This window comes from Nyctereutes procyonoides, unplaced genomic scaffold (assembly GCF_905146905.1).
Source record: "Nyctereutes procyonoides isolate TBG_1078 unplaced genomic scaffold, NYPRO_anot_genome, whole genome shotgun sequence".
Taxonomy (NCBI): Eukaryota; Metazoa; Chordata; class Mammalia; order Carnivora; family Canidae; genus Nyctereutes; species Nyctereutes procyonoides.
This window is the reverse complement of record NW_026575048.1, coordinates 5,932,550-5,951,737: the sequence shown is the minus strand read 5'-3', so window position 1 is coordinate 5,951,737 and position 19,188 is coordinate 5,932,550. Positions and strand designations below refer to the sequence as shown.

The 19,188-nt window shown below is 44.9% G+C and overlaps 1 protein-coding gene across 11 annotated transcripts in view; it reads left to right on the top strand.

The window, feature by feature from the left end:
* The first annotated feature begins 9,922 nt into the window (after window positions 1–9,922).
* Window positions 9,923–19,188, top strand: part of KIDINS220 (kinase D interacting substrate 220) — a 93,920-nt gene continuing 84,654 nt past the window's right edge. For all 11 annotated transcript variants that reach the window (XM_055327061.1, XM_055327064.1, XM_055327063.1 and 8 more), the window contains exons 1-2: window positions 9,923–10,068; window positions 13,615–13,758. In XM_055327061.1, coding sequence (XP_055183036.1) covers window positions 13,651–13,758 — 108 coding nt within the window. In that variant the 5' untranslated portion in view covers window positions 9,923–10,068; window positions 13,615–13,650. The remainder of the gene's footprint in view (window positions 10,069–13,614; window positions 13,759–19,188) is intronic.

Genomic DNA, 19,188 nt, shown 5'->3' with positions numbered 1-19,188 from the left:
GCTTTCCTAGGTGTCTGTAGCAGGATGGGTTGTGTTGGCTCAGTTAGCTTGTTGCTGTAGCCAGATGTCAGCTCCGATTGTTGTCATTAAAATATTGCATTTCTCCTCCCTGGTAAAATCTTTTCTATTTTCTTATTATGTATCTTTTCTTTTTTCAAATATGCTTTGTTTTGTGCTTGTGTTATCTTTTTTTGGTCACCTCCTTCAGAGTAATACCAGTGGTTTCCATGAGCACAGGCTGAGACTCACTATCAGCAGAAAGGCAGGCCCTCATCTGCCAGCGCGGGGACACTGTGTCCAGCAGAAAGATGCCGTTTGCTGGCTGCCATCCTTTTTGCAGAGTAAGTATGAGAGTACCCTAAAAAAACAATTACAACAACAAAACACCCAGGCCTAAGATCTGAGCTTACGTGCCAGCTATTCATACCGTCAATGGGGAAAGCAGCTGCCCAGCACCCAGAGGCCAAGGGCTGGTGAGATGATGAGGCCCCCAGGGCTGGCCAAGGGGGCCACCAATCCCTCAAGAAAGCTGGGTTCCTGTTTGTCACTCCGCACCTTTTAAATTCATGAATCATCCGCCTCAGGAAGAATGTTATAAACACACTGCCTTAGGATTGAGCTTCTCCCATCCAAGAAAAAAAAAAAAAAACCAAACAAACAAGTACTGCAACACCATCCTACAATCCAGCCTGTACACTAAAGCTGCTTAAAAGAGCAGTGAGCACAGGCCCCTCTGCTTCCTTACCCCTCCCCAACCCTCTGCTGAACACCCTCTGACCTCTGTTGGTGAATCGCCATGTGGGTTTCCCTTTTTTTGGTGTCACGTGATCTTCGCATTGGGCTCTGTTGACCACGGTCTTCTCAAGATCTTTCCTCCCGTCTGTTGAATTGTCCTGTGCTTCTCCTCCTGCTTCTGGATGATCACCATCTGCGGAGACCCCAGGCCAGACTCCCCGTTCACACACCTTTCTGTCCTACTTCCTCAGTGCCCCTTCTATCCCCCACACCCCAGAATCACAGGCACCCCAAATGTAGGACATCCAAACCCATCCTCTAGTTTCATCATCCCAGAACCTGGGGTGCCTCTCATAGTGCCTGTCTCATCAGGCTTCACGAATATTCCCGTGGTTACCCAGATCAGAGATCTGAGCACCACCCTGGCCTTCCTTACCCTCCACAACTCCCAGGTAGCTAACATGTGTCCCGTGCAGCTGCCCCTCCGCTGCCCCCACCTCCTCATTGGTCACCCAGCTTGGAGCCCACTTGCCCCCCACGCTCTGGGCCTGTCTTCCTCCAGCCCATCCTCTAACCCGCAGCCTTGAGCCATCTTTCCACAATCAGCCTGTTTCATTTTCCTGCTTCAAAACTAAAGCTGTTGCCCCAAACCTTTCTGATAAGTTCAAACTCTTACGTCTGGCATAAAAATCTATGATCTCACCCCTGCCCATCCTTCTTGGTGCTTTTCTCTCCTGATTTATGCCCCTCCCAGCACACACGTACTGCTGTGGACCGAATGTGTCCCCCGTGAAATTACGCTGGAATCCCAAGCCCAGGGTGACGGCGCGAGGAGGTGGGGCTTTGAGAGGTGCTGAGGTCACGAGGGGGGGCCCTTGAAATGGGGTTAGTGTCCTTGTAAAAGAGACCCCAGAGCGCTCCCTTGCCTCTTCCAGCACGAACGGCACAGTGAAATGTGGGCAGAAAGCAACTTATAAGTTGCTTATAACTCACGCGGACTTGACCAAGCTGGCACCCTGATCTTAAACTTCCAACCTACAGAACCGTGAGGAAGAAGTTTCTGTTGGTTCTAAGCCACCTAGTCTGTGGTACTTTGTTAAACAGCCTGAATGGACTAAGGCACTCACCTATGTTATGCTCCAGCCACGTTGGATAGTTCTATTTCCTCCAGTCTCCTCTCTCTCCTGCCTCTCACCCAGTCTTTGTACCTGCTCTTCCCTTTACCCAGAATTCCCCTCCCTACCACATCCCCACCACCTGTCCTGCCTGGCTAACCCTGCTTTCATCATCAGAATACAGCCGCATTGTCGCTCGTCAGGAAATGTTCAATGAGCTTAAACTATGTGCCAGGAATAATGATGAATACTGAGCCTTCAAACATGAGCTACTTTTCTCTGAGGTCGAGGCATGAGCCTGGGCCTGCCTAAAGCCAGCCTCCTGGCTTGTCATGCTAGCATTTGAAATGACTTTTCAGTCATTACATGTGTAAAATTATAAATGGAAGATCTATACCTGGTCAAAAAGGAAGTTGTCTTCTGCCAAAATTTATTCAAGAGAAAAACAGCAGAAAAACAGCACATCGCAACGGGGAGACATTCTATGAAATAACCCGACCAGTACACCTCAAAGCTGTCAAGGCCATCAAAAATAAGGAAGGCCTAAGAAATTGTCAGGCAAAGGAGCCTAAGGAGACATAACGACTAAATGTAATGTATCCTGCATGGGATTCTGTGAAGGGCATTAGGCTAAAAAAAAAAGGCTAAGGAAACCTGAATAGAGTGGGGGCTTTAGTTAATAATGTATCAGCATTGGTCTAAGTTATGACAAATGTACCATCTAAAATAAAATGTTAACCATTTGGGAAACAGAGGAGCCTGGGTGGGACAGTCAGTTAAGCATCTGACTCTTGGCTTCAGCTCAGGTTGTGATCTCTGGGTCTGATCTGTGGGTCATGGGATCGAGCCCCACATCAGAGCTGAGCGTGGAGTCTGCTTAGAATTTCTCTTTCCTTCAACCTCTGCCTCTACATCCCTCTCTCAATCTCTCAAATAAATAAATAAAGCTTAAAAAAATAATTTGGGAAATGTGGGGTATGTGGGAACTGTATACTATCTTTACCTCATTTCCTGTAAAACTATTCTAAAATAAATTTATATATATATATTTCAGTGATTTAACACATACCATTACTGATGCACCATACTTTGTTGTTGTTGTACCCCACAAAATAAAATTCCTCAGAATCCCTGTGCTTTTAGAGCAGTGTTCTCACTGTAGCGGTAGTCCAGTACTATTTACAGACCAGGGTCTAAGCAAGGTAAGGGAGAGGAGTAAGAACGTGGGCTCAGGTCATGGGATATACACGTAGTGGTGCCAGAACAGATGGAGCCTGTGTACCAGGGGGAGTGAGATGGAAGCTTGAGAGGAGGTTGAGAGCAGGGAGTTTGTAATCAACTTTTGGTTGACAACAAGGTCTGAAGCACGCCTACTGGTGGCCTGACGTAGAATGGCAGACAAGATCTTTGTGGAAAGGCAGATCTGGGAGGCCAGAGTGCTGGAAGGTTCTTCTGTAAAGATACTGAAATCATCAAGTATCATGTGTTGGAGAGAGTGATGATAACCAGGTTCCAATATTTTTTAGTGGGGAGTGACCCAGGTGTCGGCAGCAAGGAGGGAATGGCATGAACTTCTAAACTCTAGTGTTTTAGGAAGGAAGCAGGGCCCATTTTTTTGCATGTGATAATGAGGAGGAAGGAGGGCACCTTCCTCGCCTCCAGGCCCAGTGATGAGAGAGGGAAACCAGCTAACACTTAAGAGGTCTGCAAGGAAAGTCATGACCTCATGAGTGATCTGGGTTTTCATGGGAGGGAACATGGAAGGGAAGCACTTGAGGAGGTAGGGGGTATTTTACCAACAAAGTGGCATAAATTCCAGGGACAGTGGCAGGTGTTGGGGAGTAGGGTGTGGGAGAGGGAGGGAGGGTGTGGAAGAGAGGCCGTGCCCAGCTGCATGGGGATAGCAAGGTTTCCACTTTCAATACTGGGGGAAACAGAGATGATTTGGCCAACATAAATATATTGAAACGCTATGCTCTACACAAGACAAACTTCCACGCAATCACTGTGGCAGCATGAGGTCTGGATGGCTTAGCCATTCGTATAGGAATTTCCAACAAAAAAGCACCACCATCATATACTAAAAATACCTACTCCCACTGTAGTTTATGGGTCCAAATGCCTAATGGAATAAAATGTCAGGAGCACATGATTGTTGGAATAAAATTCTATAGTTTTTCATTGTTAGTCAGTTTCTCCCTGAGCAAACTGATTCAGAAAGTCAGATGATAGTCATTTGGGCTATTTCCTTCTATTGGGTGTATTTTGAATCATCTGATTGTCTAATTTTTCTGTTATTCTTGATAAAAGTCAATCAAAGTTTAAATTAATTTTATCTGTTTATGGCCGACCTGTGTCAGAGAATTACTCCTGGGAAAAGCCTGTGCCCCAGTGTAAAGATAGGGAGGTACATGTGACTTATGCTCTAACTGCCTCAAATACACGTATAAATGTAACTTGATGACTTATTTTCCATTTTTATGGGTTGGAGTGGGGTTCAATGGATATGCAGCTTCTTTGATCTGCATATTAATTGCATATTTTTTTTACATTTTTTATTTTATTTTTTTAAAAGATTTTATTTATTTATTCATAAGAGACACAGAGAGAGAGAGATCGGCAGAGACACAGGCAGAGGGAGAAGCAGGCTCCATGCAGGGAGCCCAACGTGGGACTCGATCCCGTGACTCCAGGATCACGCGCTAAGCCGAAGGCTGACATCCAACCATGAACCACCCAGGCATCCCCTCCCCCTTTTTTTTTACATTTTTAAATTTAAATTCAATTTGCCAACATATAGTATAACACCCAATGCTTATCCCATCAAGTGCCCTCCTCAGGGCCCATCACCCAATTACCCCAACCCCCCCCCCCCACCTTCCTATTAACTGCATCCTTAATTTCTCTCTTTCCCTCTTCCTGTTGTCCCTTGAAGTAGACTCCTTGGCTGGCAACATGAAAATGTGTCTGCTGTGCTGGTAGCCTTATTTGGTAATTAACTCCGTTATAACTTTCTTTCCTCCAGCTCTCTCCCTGTCTCTCCCTCTATCTCCCCACTCCATGTGAACACAGGGTCTTACGTTTCTCTTCTTTCTGGTGCCATCGTAGGGTGAAAGAAACTTCTGTGTGTGTGTGTGTGTGTGTGTGTGTTAATGTAGAAGGAAAATACTAATCAAACTGGTCAGGGAGGAAGCTGGCAAAGATACAAGAGAAGTGATAGCAACACCACCATGAATTAAGGCGGAAAAAATGACATCTCAGGAGCATCCTTGTTAGTCTGCCCCTTTTCAGTAGTGGCTATTTAAAGCAATAACTTTGGTCAATGATGTTTTTGTTTCAAACTGTTCAAAAAGGTAGAGAATTCTGTGTGGTAAGATTAGGGGGGATGATTCTTCCAATTTTTTTGTATTTTCCAAATTCTTTGTGATGAACACATGTTCCTTTTATAATCAGAGGAAAGCAGTTTGGAAAGCAAGATAGTGTGTAACTTCTTAAGATTTCTTTTCTAAAAAGTATTTTTATTTGTTTATTTTAGAGAGAGAGTGTGAGTGGGGAAAGGAGCAAAGGGAGAGAGGGAGGAAGCAGCAGACTCCCGGCTGAGTGTGGAGCCCAACACAGGGCTTGATCCCATCTGAGCCAAAACCAAGAGTCAGATGCCCAGCAGACTGAGCCTCCCAGGGGTCCCATAACTTCTTAATATTTCTATGAAAAAGCTCATATACAAGGAAATCAAAGCGATGTTAAGGAGATCAGACTGCTGAAATCCTCATTGCAATATGCTGATACTGTTAAAAAAAAAGATGAAAGGGTGATTAAAATTACAGTGTTGATGGGAAGGTGGTAAGGGATGGAACGATAACTCCTAGTTTTCCTTCCCCATAATAGCACATAACAAGTCGAAAAGTCAGACTCTTGGAGTGATTTAAGTGTTCTGCTGAAGCAAGAAAGCCTTACGATGGGTTTGCCAGAAAGATTTAGGCAAGCCGTATAAACTGCAAAAAGACCAAGGAACGTGGAAAGAGAGAGATTTTTATTTTATTTTTTTCAGATTTATTGACTCACGAGAGACACACAGAGAGAGGCAGAGACACAGCCAGAGGGAGAAGCAGGCTCCCTGCAGGGAGCCTGATGTGGGACTCGATCCCAGGACCCGGGGTCTCGCCCTGAGCCAAAGGCAGAGGTTCATCCTGAGAGAGATGTTTGAAAGAAAGCTGAGGGGAAAGCATTTCACTTCTATTTTGCAAGAGTTCCATTGTGGCAAGATAGGAGTGTTAGAGTCCTTGAGTATGAAAGGAATAAGCAGCATTTGGCATGACTTAGGAAATACTCATTATCTAAATAGATATAATTTCCTAAATGTAACCGGTATGTTGATAGAAGAGAAGGGGATACAGTGAGATTATAAAGTAACTTGATTTTTCCTCAGGACTGCACCTGTAAACGCTTCGCAGTACTTGCGGCCTCCCACCCCTGGATGAAATTTCCAGCAGGTCTCCTCACTCTTAGATCGTATCTAGTCACTTTTAGTCAGTAAAAACTATCATTTTGGTAATTAAACGCTTGGCCTGGTATAATAGTAAAACCCCGTCCCCAGGTCAGACTTGCGATGGAGGGGGAACCCTACTTGGTGAGTGTTTTGTCTCCTTCATTGCTTCTCTTTCCTCCCACTCTGCCTCCCTGGAATCCCACCCTCCTCTAGTCCTCCATTAAAATGTGGGCTGGAGTAAAGCCTGTTCTTCCCAGGCAGTTATCTGGACTGTTTAAAAAAAAAAAAAAAAAAAAAACCAACTCCTTAAAAGAACAACTTGTACACAGAGTATCTTCAGGGATTTTTATTTAGGGGGAGGAGGCGGGGAGGAGGTTCTCATAGCAGAGGCAATGGTCCTTTCAGCATCTGGGACTGCATGTCCCACTTCTAGGATGTGGTTTGCAAGGCTCTTACCTGAGAACTCCCCACTGCAGTGCAGAGGTGCTTGGGGCCACCTAAGCCAGAGATGGACAGCTTCCTGCCCCACCTCCCCGATCTTGCTTACTGTTGTATATTCCAATTTTCCCCAAGAGAGGCCTTCTGGTGTGCTGGTTCATGGCACTCAGCAGGACTCACGTGTGGTGGGCACAGCTCAGCTGATGCAGAAGCCCCTGGCCTTGTTGTGGAGGCAATGCTGCTGCTGCCCTTACAAAAATTAGGGGGTACAAGGGCTGGGGGGAGGAGTGGTGAAGTGGGGATTATCATGGGGGTAGCTCCTCTCATCATGGTGTCCCCCATGGAGAGGCACACAAGGATTGAAGAACCCCATCTGCCTGAGTTGTGGTTTCACTAGCCAACACTGCAGCGAGATCTTCAGTGCCTTTTGACCCAATCCACATTTTCTCTATGTTCACAAATTCATCAAGAAGACCTGTCAGATACCTTGCGGACTACTCAGAGTTCATTATGGTTAGAGCACAGGTTGCTCGTACACAGAGGCTACAGATCCTTATGAAACCGCAAATTCCAATTCCCATGCCACTTTCACAATCAGTGGCTACTAAAATGTCACCTTGTATCATATGTAGGCCCTCAAAAAATTATTTGACATTATAACAGTATATTCATATTGAAATCATTGATTTGGAGACAATAGGACTCAAACCCAAGACTGAGAATGGTATGTCATTGGAATCTGCTGGGGAGATTTTGTTTTCTAAAGATTTTATTTATGTATTCATGCAAAACAGAGAGAGAGAGAGAGAGAGAGAGAGAGAGAGAGAGAGGCAGAGACACAGGCAGAGGGAGAAGCAGGCTCCCTGTGGGGAGTCCAATGCGGAACTTGATCCCAGGATCCTGGGATCACACCCTGGGCCAAAGGCAGATGCTCAACCACTGAGCAACCCAGGTGCCCCTTCTGGGGAGTTATTTTTAAGTCCCCAAATGTGACCTTAATTTTTAAGAAGGTCCACTGGTGATTCTGACTTGCCAAGGTTGGGAACCATTGATAAATATTTCCCAGTGGATCAATCCAGCAACTCTCGGTAAAAGCCAACAAGGAATATGGCTACATCAGATGTTGGTGTGACATGCAAGAGACAAGGAGACATTTCCCCAGATCATATGACAGGGTTGTAAATAGTGTGGTTTCTTCCTTAGTGGCTTGCTTAGGCCACACACTGTTCCAAACAGAATAAGGGAGTTGGTGTGGAATAAGGATGGGGTGAACCTCATCGTGGGAAGAAGACAGGTAAACAGGAAAATATGCTTTAACACAAGATCTCTGAGTACCTACTAGGCATTAGGGAGTAAGACGGCAGATTCAGAAGATGGACTATACAACTCTGCTTGAGGCCATCCAGGAAGCTACACCAAATTGGGGACCACTTCAGTTGCATCCTTTCAAATCAGCTGGACAAGACGGAGGGAAGAATGTCCAGGGAAGGAAACAATACTGTGCAAAGAATGGAGAGGAGAGACAGTATGGCCCAATGTTCCAGGAACTGCAAATACTTGCCAGCCTGGGGGTGGGGGCAGGATAGGAGGAGAGTAGTGAAGAGACCAACGGCAGGAAGTCTGGCAGGAGCCAGCTCCTGAGGAGTCTTGCATGCTAAGTACTTGCTGGGAATTTATTCTATAGAAATGGAAGGCTGTTGAGGAATTTAATCAAAGAAGGAACCTGAGGGAGCCATCTCCTGGAGCATCAGTTAGTGGGACACCAGCAGAGGCAGGAGAGAGTTGAGGACTCTTAGGACAGTCCTTGTAGAGAGCTTCTGCAGCCACTGTATTGGGGTAGGGGCACCTGGGTGGCTCAGTGGTTGAGCGTCCACCTTCGGCTCAGGGTGTGATACCAAGGTCCTGAGATCGAGTCCCACGTCAGGTTCCCTGCAGAGAGCCTGCTTCTCTCTTTGCCTATGTCTGTCTCTGTGTGTGCGTATGTCTCTCATGAATAAATAAATAAAATCTTTAAAAAAAATAAAGACAGATCAGGGTTGATGAAGTGACTGACTGGATGACATTGGGGAGGGGAAGGGGAGGTGTATAAAATGACTTCCAGTTCTGGTCTCCGTGGATGGGGACAGGAGCCAAGTCCCGAGACCAGACCAGCACAGGAGGAGGATCACACTGGTTGGGGATGGTGAAGAGTCCAGCTTTGTGCTGAGCTCTGGACACGTCACCAAGTGCAGGGAGGTGGAATCTGAGAGCAGCAGCCAGAGAAATGGGAGGATAACCAGGAGAGAGAGAGTCACAGAAGCACAGGGAGTGGAACATTCCAGGAGGGAGTCTGGAAAGGAGTCCACAGTGGGATGTGGGCTGAAAGCTGTCAATCGCTTTTGGCCTCAGGCAAGTCCAAGGTACCCTCGGCAGAGGCAGGTGGACGCCAGGCGCCTGGGCTGCGCAGGGGCCTGGGGAGCGGGGCAGGGAGGCGGTGGGCTCCCTGGAAGACCAGGGTAGACGGAGATGCCCCGGGCGCCCCGACGGGGAGGACACCCGGCCTCTGGGTTCCGGAGCAAGAGACTTCAGCGGGTCTTAGTTCGCGACGTCTCAGCAATGCCTGCTGGTTACCACTGGGTTTATTTCTCTCCTTAAAATTTTCTTTAAAAGATTTTGTTTATTTATTAATTCATGAGAGACACAGAGAGAGGGGAAGAGACACATGCAGAGGGAGAAGCAGGCTCCACGCAGGGAGCCCGATGCGGGACTCGATCCCAGGACTCCAGGATCACGCCCTGGGCCAAAGGCGGCGCTGAACCGCTGAGCCACCCAGGGATCCCCTCTCTCCCCAAATTTTGATTGCAACGGTGACTAGGGATCATAAATTAACTGTAATTAAAGGAGTGACACCGAAGGAAGCAAATATTGCCCTTGTCAAAAATACACCCATTTGGAGGCCAGAGGCCGCTGAGTCCGGCGAGTTGCTGGCCCCACGCGGCGCCCACGGCGCCCCGCTCCCTCCTGCCCCCGCTCTTCGGGGGCGTGGCCACTGCCGCCCGCCCCGTCCCCGCCCTCAGAGGGCGTGGCCACCCATCCAGCCCCGCCTCCGGGGCGTGGCCACTGCCGCCCGCCCCGCCCCGCGCCCACGTGACCTGTCAGTGCGCGGAGAGGGAGGAAGATGGCCGCCGGGTTTGGGGAGGACGAAGCGCTGGAAGCCGCCGTCTCTCCCTTTCCCGTTTTCTGACAGCACCTGCGGCAAAGGAAACCCTTTCTGTTCACGCCGTGGGCGCGGTCCCCAGGCCGGGTTGTGAGACGGTCAGTGCGACGGTCGGCTTCGCCGGGTGACGGGGAGAGGAGGTGGGGGCCGAGCCCAGCGGGGAGGGGGCGAGGCCACGAATCTGGGTGGGCGAGGCCGAGAGTGGAGGGCCCGGGGCCAGGTGGGGAGGGGGCGAGGCGGGGTGTGGGGGCCCAGGGCCGGGGGAGGAGGGGGAGGGGCTGGGGCCTGTGAGGCAGGGCCGCGGCCAGGTGAGGAGAGGGGAGGCGGGGTGTGCGCGCCCGCGGCCTGGTGAGGAGGGGTGAGGAGGGGGAGGCGGGGTGTGCGCGCCCGCGGCCGGGGGGCGGGGCTGGGGCGGGTGAGGCAGGGCCGCGGCCAGGTGAGGAGGGGGGGTGTGGGGGCTCGCGGCCTGGTGAGGAAGGGGAGGGTGAGGAGGGGGGAGGCGGGGTGTGCGCGCCCGCGGCCTGGTGAGGAGGGGTGAGGAGGGGGAGGCGGGGTGTGCGCGCCCGCGGCCGGGGGGAAGGGGGAGGGGCTGGGGCGGGTGAGGTAGGGCCGCGGCCAGGTGAGGAGGGGGGAGGCGGGGTGTGGGGGCCCTGCGGCCGAGGGGGGGAGGAGGAGGGGCTGGGGCCCTGTGAGGCGGCCGGGTGAGGAGGGGGAGGCGGGGTGTGCGCGCCCGCGGCCTGGTGAGGAGAGGGTGGGTGAGGAGGGGCCCGGCGAGGCAGGGCGGGTCGGGGCGCGGAGAGGGCGAGGGTGAGGGCGAGGGCGAGGGCGAGGGCGAGGGCGAGGGCGAGGGCGAGGGCGAGGGCGAGGGCGAGGCCGGGCGCGGGGCCTGCCGCTGGGCGCTGGGGCCCTGGGGCCCTGGGGCCCTGGGGCCCTGGAGGTCTGGCGTTTCCCGGGAGGCCTCGGGCGTGCTGTCCGCGGCGGTCGGTGAGCCGGCGGGCGGAGAGGGGCTGGGCTGGGGGAGGGGCCGGGCCTCGCCTCAGTGAAACCATTTGTTTTGGGCTGTGCGGCAGCCGCTGGCACACGCTCCGTGTCGGGACCCGCCTCGGCTGGTACCGTTAAGGCAGGTGTCCCAGGTGCCTTTCCCCGGGCGTCCAGCGGGGAGGTGGTCGGTTTTCCTCCTTTGCTTTCTTATCGGGCTTCGTTGCTCCATTGTCCTGTGCAGGCCTTGAAGCGCCTGGCAAGACATCCCCAAGCCGTTGATGACGGCGCTTCCACAGTTTATTTATAGGGAAACGATTTCTTTGTCAGCCAGGAATATGGATTATTTTTCTTTCAAGTTGTTTTAACATGGAGAAAGGTTTAAACCAATGAAGAACGTTTTCTTATTTGCAACTGTTTATGGAACCGTGTCTGCCAGCCGCTAGGGGCGCTGGCTAAAAATGTAGGTTTCCTAGCCTTACCCTCAGAAATTCCCATTCGGCTGGCCTGGGGTGTGGCTCTGGAATCACCCCTTCCGAGTCCACGGGGGGCGATTCTGATGTTTTGTCATTGCCCACACTCTGGCAACACTGAGGACCGAACGTCTAAAGATGGTTAATACCCCTTCGGGAGCTGATGGAGAGCCAGGGGGAGAAATGGGGCGGCCAGGTTGTGTTCTTTGTTCTCTGCATTAGTCACAAGGACACTCTCAGAATCATTTTGGGGTGCTTGTTAAAATGGCAATTCTGGGCCCACCGCAGATCTACCGGATGGGATGTTTTGGTGGAGAAGCCAAGGAATATTTGTGTTTGGCAAACTTCCCAAGTAGCTCTGGTGCACACAAGTTTGAGAATCCTTGTTCTGCATTCTTTGTGTGAATGATTTCCAGATCTGTTTTTATGGCTACCGTGTGGATTAACCAACCTAGCTTTTTTGGAGCACCTCAGCTTCCGCCTGGCCAAAGCATCCGTGGCAGGAGTGGTGGGGAAGGAGGGGGCCATAACCCTGAAGAGAAAAATCCTGACTTCCCCTTTTTGTTAATGGGTATGTCCTCCTCCAGTCACCTGTGCTTGACATCTAGTTGTCCTTGATTTTTTAATCTCCAGTCACATAGTTTCTTTGATTTTTACATCCATAATCTCTCTGCTGGATATTTTGGTAGGTTAAAAGGTCAAATATCAGGGATTTTATATTGTTCAAGCTCATATCAGCCATTTTTCTTTATTCCCACCACCCATCCCTTTCCTGTGGGTTGTTTTGGTGGTTTCCTGACTGGTGTTCAGAGTTCTAATTCTTTGTGTTTTTCTGGTCTGGCCACATACCCTGCTGGGAAATGAACTTGCCTACGATCATGCCAGTGTGCCATCTCCCTCTTCCTGCTTTTGCTCAAAAACTCAGTTTCTTAGATTTATCTGTTACTGTATTAGTGCTGTTTAAAAGGCAAGAATAGATACTTACTCTTTTACCTCAAGGAAAAGGAAATTTATAGGACTTAATGAGAATCAGCAAGAAATCAGAATCCAAGGCCACTTCACCTCTCTCTCTCTCTCTCTCTCTCTCTCTCTCTCTCTCTCTCAGGGCCACATTTGTTTTCTTGGCTTATGAGGAATCTTTTTCTCTATTCATATCTGTTAGGTTCTCTCTGCTGACTAGCTGTCTCAAAACGGTATCATTTGGCACATGGCTCATAATGACTGAGTCTTGGGTTTCTAATTCCCAGTTCTAAAAAGAGGAATCTCATTGGCCTGGCTTATGTTTTTGAACATTCACATGTCCTAGATCATGTGCCCATCCCTGGTAATGGCTGATGTAGAAAACAGGGTAGCAGAGCCTGTGGGCAGGCAAAGGCCTATAGACTAGGCGCGTTTAGAACACCTATGCAGTTATTTCGATTTGACAGTTACCTATAATGTTTCTACTTGGTCTATTCCTGTGGTAGGTTCTGGGGATAAAAGAACAAAGGAGAGACAGCCCTTGTCCTTGAAGAAGTTACAGATCTAACCAGCCACCCTCTTTCCAATCTTAGCACTTTTTACTTAAACGTCTGAGGGTAAGGCCTAGGCATCTGGGTTTTGCAAGCTCTCTAGGTGATTTTGATGCATGTCGTGGTTTAAGAAGCTCTGGTCAGACTTAGGTTTTCAGAATATCACTGTGGTTGCCTTGTGGAGGATGGACTGTAGAGAAGGCAAATGGAAGTAGGAAGAGCAGTTGGGATCTAGATGAGAAGTCCTAGTGGCTTGGACCACAGTGACTGTGTTGGAGATGGTGAGCAGTAGTTAGATTTAAAATATGTTTTATAGGTAAAGCCAATCTACTAAGATTTGCTAATAAATTGAGTGTAGACTGTAGAGAATGAGATAAGTCGGGTGGTTCCATGGAAGGATGGAGCTGGAACAGCCATTTACAGAGATGGAGGAGCCGTGGAGCACTTTCTTCTATTAAGGGGTGGTGATGAGGAGGATGGATTGAGGGATGCATTTGGAGTTTAGGATTTGGATGAGTTAAGATTGAGATGTGTGTGAGTCTTGGGAAGGGAGGGGTGGGCATTTTGACAGCTGAGCTGTAGGGCCTTGTACAGGTGTAAGGTTAAAAATGATAAGATAGTAGAAAATTAGTTTTTTCCTAATCACAAATTATGTGTATTTTATCTAATCTACTTTTAACAGGTATTGGATTAAGGATAACTACAGCTTTTTGTGAAAATGTCAGTTCTGATATCACAGAGTGTAATAAATTATGTAGAAGAAGAAAACATTCCTGCCCTGAAAGCTCTTCTTGAAAAATGCAAAGATGTAGATGAGAGAAATGAGGTAAGACCAAGTTTTCTTTCTTTCTTTCTTTCTTTCTTTCTTTCTTTCTTTCTTTCTTTCTTTCTTTCTTTCTTTCTTTCTTTCTTTCTTTCTTTTTTCTCTTTCTTTTCTTTTCTTTTCTTTTCTTTTCTTTTCTTTTCTTTTCTTTTCCTTTTCTTTTCTTTTCTTTCTTTCTTTTTTTTTTTCCACACCCAATATGGCGCTTGAACTCAGGACCCTGGGATCAAGAGTCAGGTGCTCTACTGATTGAGCCAGACTGGCACCCCTAAGACCGAGTTTCTAAAATTAAATTCTTTTCATGAATATTTGTTAACTAGTGACTTCTGTGTACAAGGATACAGGTGAATATGAAATACAAAGTTCTTAGCTCTGGTAAAATTGTTCAAAGTACTTCAAATTCTGTACTTTTGGAATACATTTGAACTCATATATCTGATTGAATGTGGAGTTTAGATTTATGATTGATTTTTTTTTTTAGATGGAATAACCAATATTTGGGAAGTTTGATTACTAAAGTCTGAAGTATTTCTAGGAAGTTTTAGAGAGTTTCTAGACCCACTCTTCCTAGAAATAGATTAGACAAAATTTTAAAAATATTTTCTTTAATGGTACCTTGGTTCTCTAAGTTATTCATTTCATGCACTTAGGGATTTTAAAGAGCCTACATCTTTAAGGGATAGTTAAATAGGTTATGTGTTTTGTTTAATAAGATAGAGAAATATATATTTACCATTTTCATTAACTTCTATTAGATATTTCTATTCAACAAAATAAGTAAATAGACTGTTGATCTTATCTAATCATGAAGCACCATACTGCAGCATTTTAGGGACTAAAAAACTTTTTGTATGAATTTTTTAAGTGTCAAAGTTTGTATGTATTTTATGGATTTTACTTACTTACATACTTTTACTTACAAACATACTTTTTGTATGAATTTTTTAAGTGTCAAAGTTTGTATGTATTTTATGGATTTTACTTACGTACTTTTACTTACAAACATACTTTTACTTTTACTTACAAACATACTTTTTGTATGTTTGTATGTATTTTACTTAAGAAAAATAAAACTTTCGGGGCACCAGACCAGCTCAGCTGGAAGAGCATGTGACGATTGATCTCATGATGATGAGTTTAAGTCCCACATTGGATGTAGAGATTACTTAAAAATAAATTTAAAAAAAGACTTAAGAAAAAAAGGAAAAAGCTTCTTAAAGCTGTATTTTCAATGTAATTTTTTTTTTGCCAGTGAATGAGGAGTGATACATATGTATGTATGTGTGTACATATATGTATCTGTGTGTGTAGACATGTAAAGAAGTTTCAGTTTTTTTATTGTAGGGGGAAAAAACAAAATTTATCATCTTAACCATTTTTAAGTGTATAATTCATTTGTGTTCAGTCATGTAACTAATTTATAATGTTCTGAAATATCTCCAGATCTTTTTCAAGTCAAAAACTCCATGTTGGTTAAACAGCAACTCCCTATTTCTTTTCTCCCCAGCCCCTGGTAACTACTCTTCTACTTTCTGTTTCTATAAATTTGACTACTCTTGATACCTCATATAAGTGGGATCAAACAGTATTTGTCTTTTTATAATGGCTGATTTCACTTAGCATAATATTCTTAAGGTTCAATCATGTAGCATATGACAAGATTTCTTTCCTTTTAATAGAGTTGAATACCATTCCATTGTATTTTTTTTATGCATTTATCTATTGATGGACATTTGAGTATTTTTTCTTCCTCTTGTCTATTGTGAATAGTGCTGCTATGAACATGAATATGCAAATATTATAAATGTTTAAAGTGGAATCAGCAGTTATTTTATGATAATTATTTTTGACATAGGGTACCTAATTTCTTTAAATGTTAGTAACTGTCACAAGGAAATCTTAACATAAAAATTTTGTTATTGCATACAGAAATTGTTGCTGCTATAATCTTATGATAGTTAATGTTTTTTTTTTTATTTATGATTGTCACAGAAACAGAGAGAGAGAGAGAGAGAGAGAGAGAGGGAGAAGCAGGCTCCATGCACTGGGAGCCCGATGTGGGATTCGATCCCGGGTCTCCAGGATCTTGCCCTGGGCCAAAGGCAGGCGCCAAACCGCTGCGCCACCCAGGGATCCCGATAGTTAATGTTTTTAATTGAATCAGCTCATTTAAATTGCATAGCAACTCTATAAAGAATAATACTGTTATTTATCTTGATTTACAGTTAAATGGCCAGTTTCCTATCCAAGTTACTACCTGGTAGAACCCAAATTTGAATGCTGTTCTGTTTTATTTCAAAGTATAACCTGTTTATGCTCTGTTGCCATTCTTTGAGTTTTCAGAGTAAGTTCAATCTAATGATATGCCATATTTTCAGTGTTTCTGTATTGAATATAATAGATTTTGGTTAGGTAACTCTTCTGTGGTTATGCAAGTTGTCAATAATTGTTCTCAATAGGTAAGAGAATTTATAATTGGAGATTGTTCATTGTTATAGTTACTTTAAAAAGTGGTCATTTTATTAGCATTTATTAGCATATTTGAAATAACAAAAGGATGATAGTTTAAAAAGATTAAATATTACTTCATAGATATTTTCTATAAGAATACCAAGGAAATAGTTTCACTTGGAAGGAGAAATATAGCATATCAGTAAGCACAAAATTATTAATCTTTCCCATAAAGAATGAAGCATATTTGGTATAGAGAGCTTCACTAAGTCGTGCATGTGGTAGCATTTAACTGGTATTAATGTTATTTATTATTTTTTTATTTTTAATTTTTATTTATTTATTTAAAGAGTGTACAAGCAGGGGGAGGTGCGTGCAGAGGGAGAGGGAGACTCTCAAGCAGACTGCACTGAGTTTGGAGCCCAAGGCCAGGGGTTGATCTCACAACTCTGAGATCATGATCTGAGGTGAAATCAAGAGTCACCTGCTTAGCTGAATGAGCTACCCAGGCATCCCTGACATTAATGGTATTTTTATCTAGTTTAGGGTTGCATCAATTGAAATTAGAGTTTTAAAATAATGATCTGAAGCAACCTGGATTGTTAATTATGGCTCAGTGTGAGAGTTGGAGAGAAAGTAGCTTTCTCCAGGCTTTTTTGGGGTATTTTGCTTCTATGGCTTCTGATAAAATTTAAATTTTATAGAATTCTGTAAAGTTGTATGGATTCTCTTTTTTTCCTCCCTTTATATTTTACTTTATATTAATGTGTTTTGGTTATCAGTTTTGAAAAGTTCTCTTAAAGATTACATCAATAAAATAAAATAATGTGGGAAAAATTGTTGTACTGTATTTAGCATACAGTTAGCTACCCTCAGTAAATATGCTAATTTCCTGCATTCTTTCCTCTGAGCTTTATTTGTAAACTAGGTAGCTCTTGGCCTGTGAATGTTCTCAATGATGGCAGATTTTTGCCCTTGGTAGGATAGTGAAGGACTTTTATTTTAGAAAGAACAGAAAATTACTCTCAGCTCTTCTTGGTACAAGATTATAGTGCTGAGGTAGGACACCATTTTCCCAAGAAAATAAAGTGGGACTCCAAATTCGAGGGATGGATTTGTTTATATGCTTAGAAATAGGCTCTGAGGGAAATTTCAAAGGAGAATTTAAAAATATTTTAGTTTTGGGATGCCTGGGTGTCTCAGTGGTTGAGTGTCTGCCTTTGGCTCAGGTCGTGATCCCAGGGTCCTGGGATTGAGTCCCCCTGCTTCTCTCTCTGTGTCTCTTATGAATAAATAAATAAAATCTTTTAAAAGGAAAAAAAACTGATAAGTTTAAAAAAATAAAAATATTTTAGTTTCACTACAATTATCAGAAGAAGTATATATTCTCTAAAGGTTTACTTTAAAGGGCAGTGGTTATTGAGGCTTTAGTACACCCAAATAAGTAGAAGTAGTTTCTCTAGGAATTGGGCAGAGCAAAGAGATGGTGAATAGGAAATGTTTTTGCATTCTAGTCTTCTGGGAAGCTGAGATAAGTATGGTACCTGTTGAGGGAACTTCTGTTGGTGCAATGTTTGTTATAATGTGTTTTGGCTTGGGATATCTTTATAAGTGGAGTAGAGGTCATGTGGGTTCTGTGATTCTCTGTATTTTGGAAAGCAATGGACTTGGGGTTTACTGGGATGTGCAAGCCATGCCTAATCCTGTACTGATTCATTTTGTACTGAAGGGGCTTGTACTGATTCATTTTGAAGTGGAAGAATAAAGTTGTCATGGCTGATTCCAAGTTACTCTGTCTCTACAAGCGTAGTTATAAGATTGGTTAAGCAAGAACTATAGAATAAATATTTTGTTATAAGCCTTGCTTAATGTAACTTTTCTTCTTTGAGAATCTAATAAAACTTCATGGTAGCCTCTTTTGACAGTTATTTATCTTTTTGATTTTAGTGTAGCTGTAAAGGTGTATTAGTTAAGAATTATGTAGGATTACATGTAATAGATCCTAAAACAATGTCTTAATCAAATTAAGGTCTCATTTTTTGCACGGGAGGACAAGCTGGAGGAACCATTCCAAGGTTGATATGTTGGCTTCCGGAAATCTTCCCAGGTTCCTTCTGCCTCTCTCTCTACTCTGCACTGTGTGCTGGTAACTGCACATCAGCCATCTTGCCATGTTCACCAATGTGTCTACATATGGGGCAAGAAAAAGGAAGAAGGCAGCTGAGCTCGTCTAATTGCTGAGCTGTCCTGGGAGACTTAGCTCGAGCAGTAGCATAGGATGATTTCCAGCTGCAAGTGAGGCTGAACAGTGTGGGTTTTTTTTAGCTGAGCACATTGCTGCCCCTAAACAAAATCCTGTCACTTTGAATGCTGGAGAGACCACTAATAGTTTCTGCAAGAGAAAGTAATGACTATTCAAGTTTTAAATTTGGCTTGTTTCAGGATGCCTGGGTCGTTCAGTGGAAGAGCATCTACCTTCAGCTCCGTGTGGTCCCGGGGTTCCGGGATTGAGTCCCACATCGGGCTCCCTGCATGGAGACTGCTTCTCCCTCTGCCTGTGTCTCTGCCTCTGTGTCTCTCATGAATAAATGAATAAAAAAATCTTTAAAAATAAATAAATTTGGCTTGTTTCTAGTTAATCAAATTTATACCATGTTTCTTATTTGTCTTATAGATATTTATGCACATCTACATTATTTTCTCCCTCATACTCAAGAAGCACCTATCTCTGTGAACTTTCTGAAATGACTGTGACCCCAGAAAGTAAACAGGAAAATTCTGAGTCTCTGGAATTACTAATCTGAAAACTCTGATGTAAAATTCATATATCCTTAGGGCCATGGATTCAGGATTACTTGGTTTTAATTTGTGTATTATATCAATGTCTTTGTTATCTCACTTTTTATCACGGTCGATTAGGAAGGAAAAGGTTGCTATAGAAAGTTTGTCGAAGAAGTTACAGCTGACAGAAGCAAGCTTGGT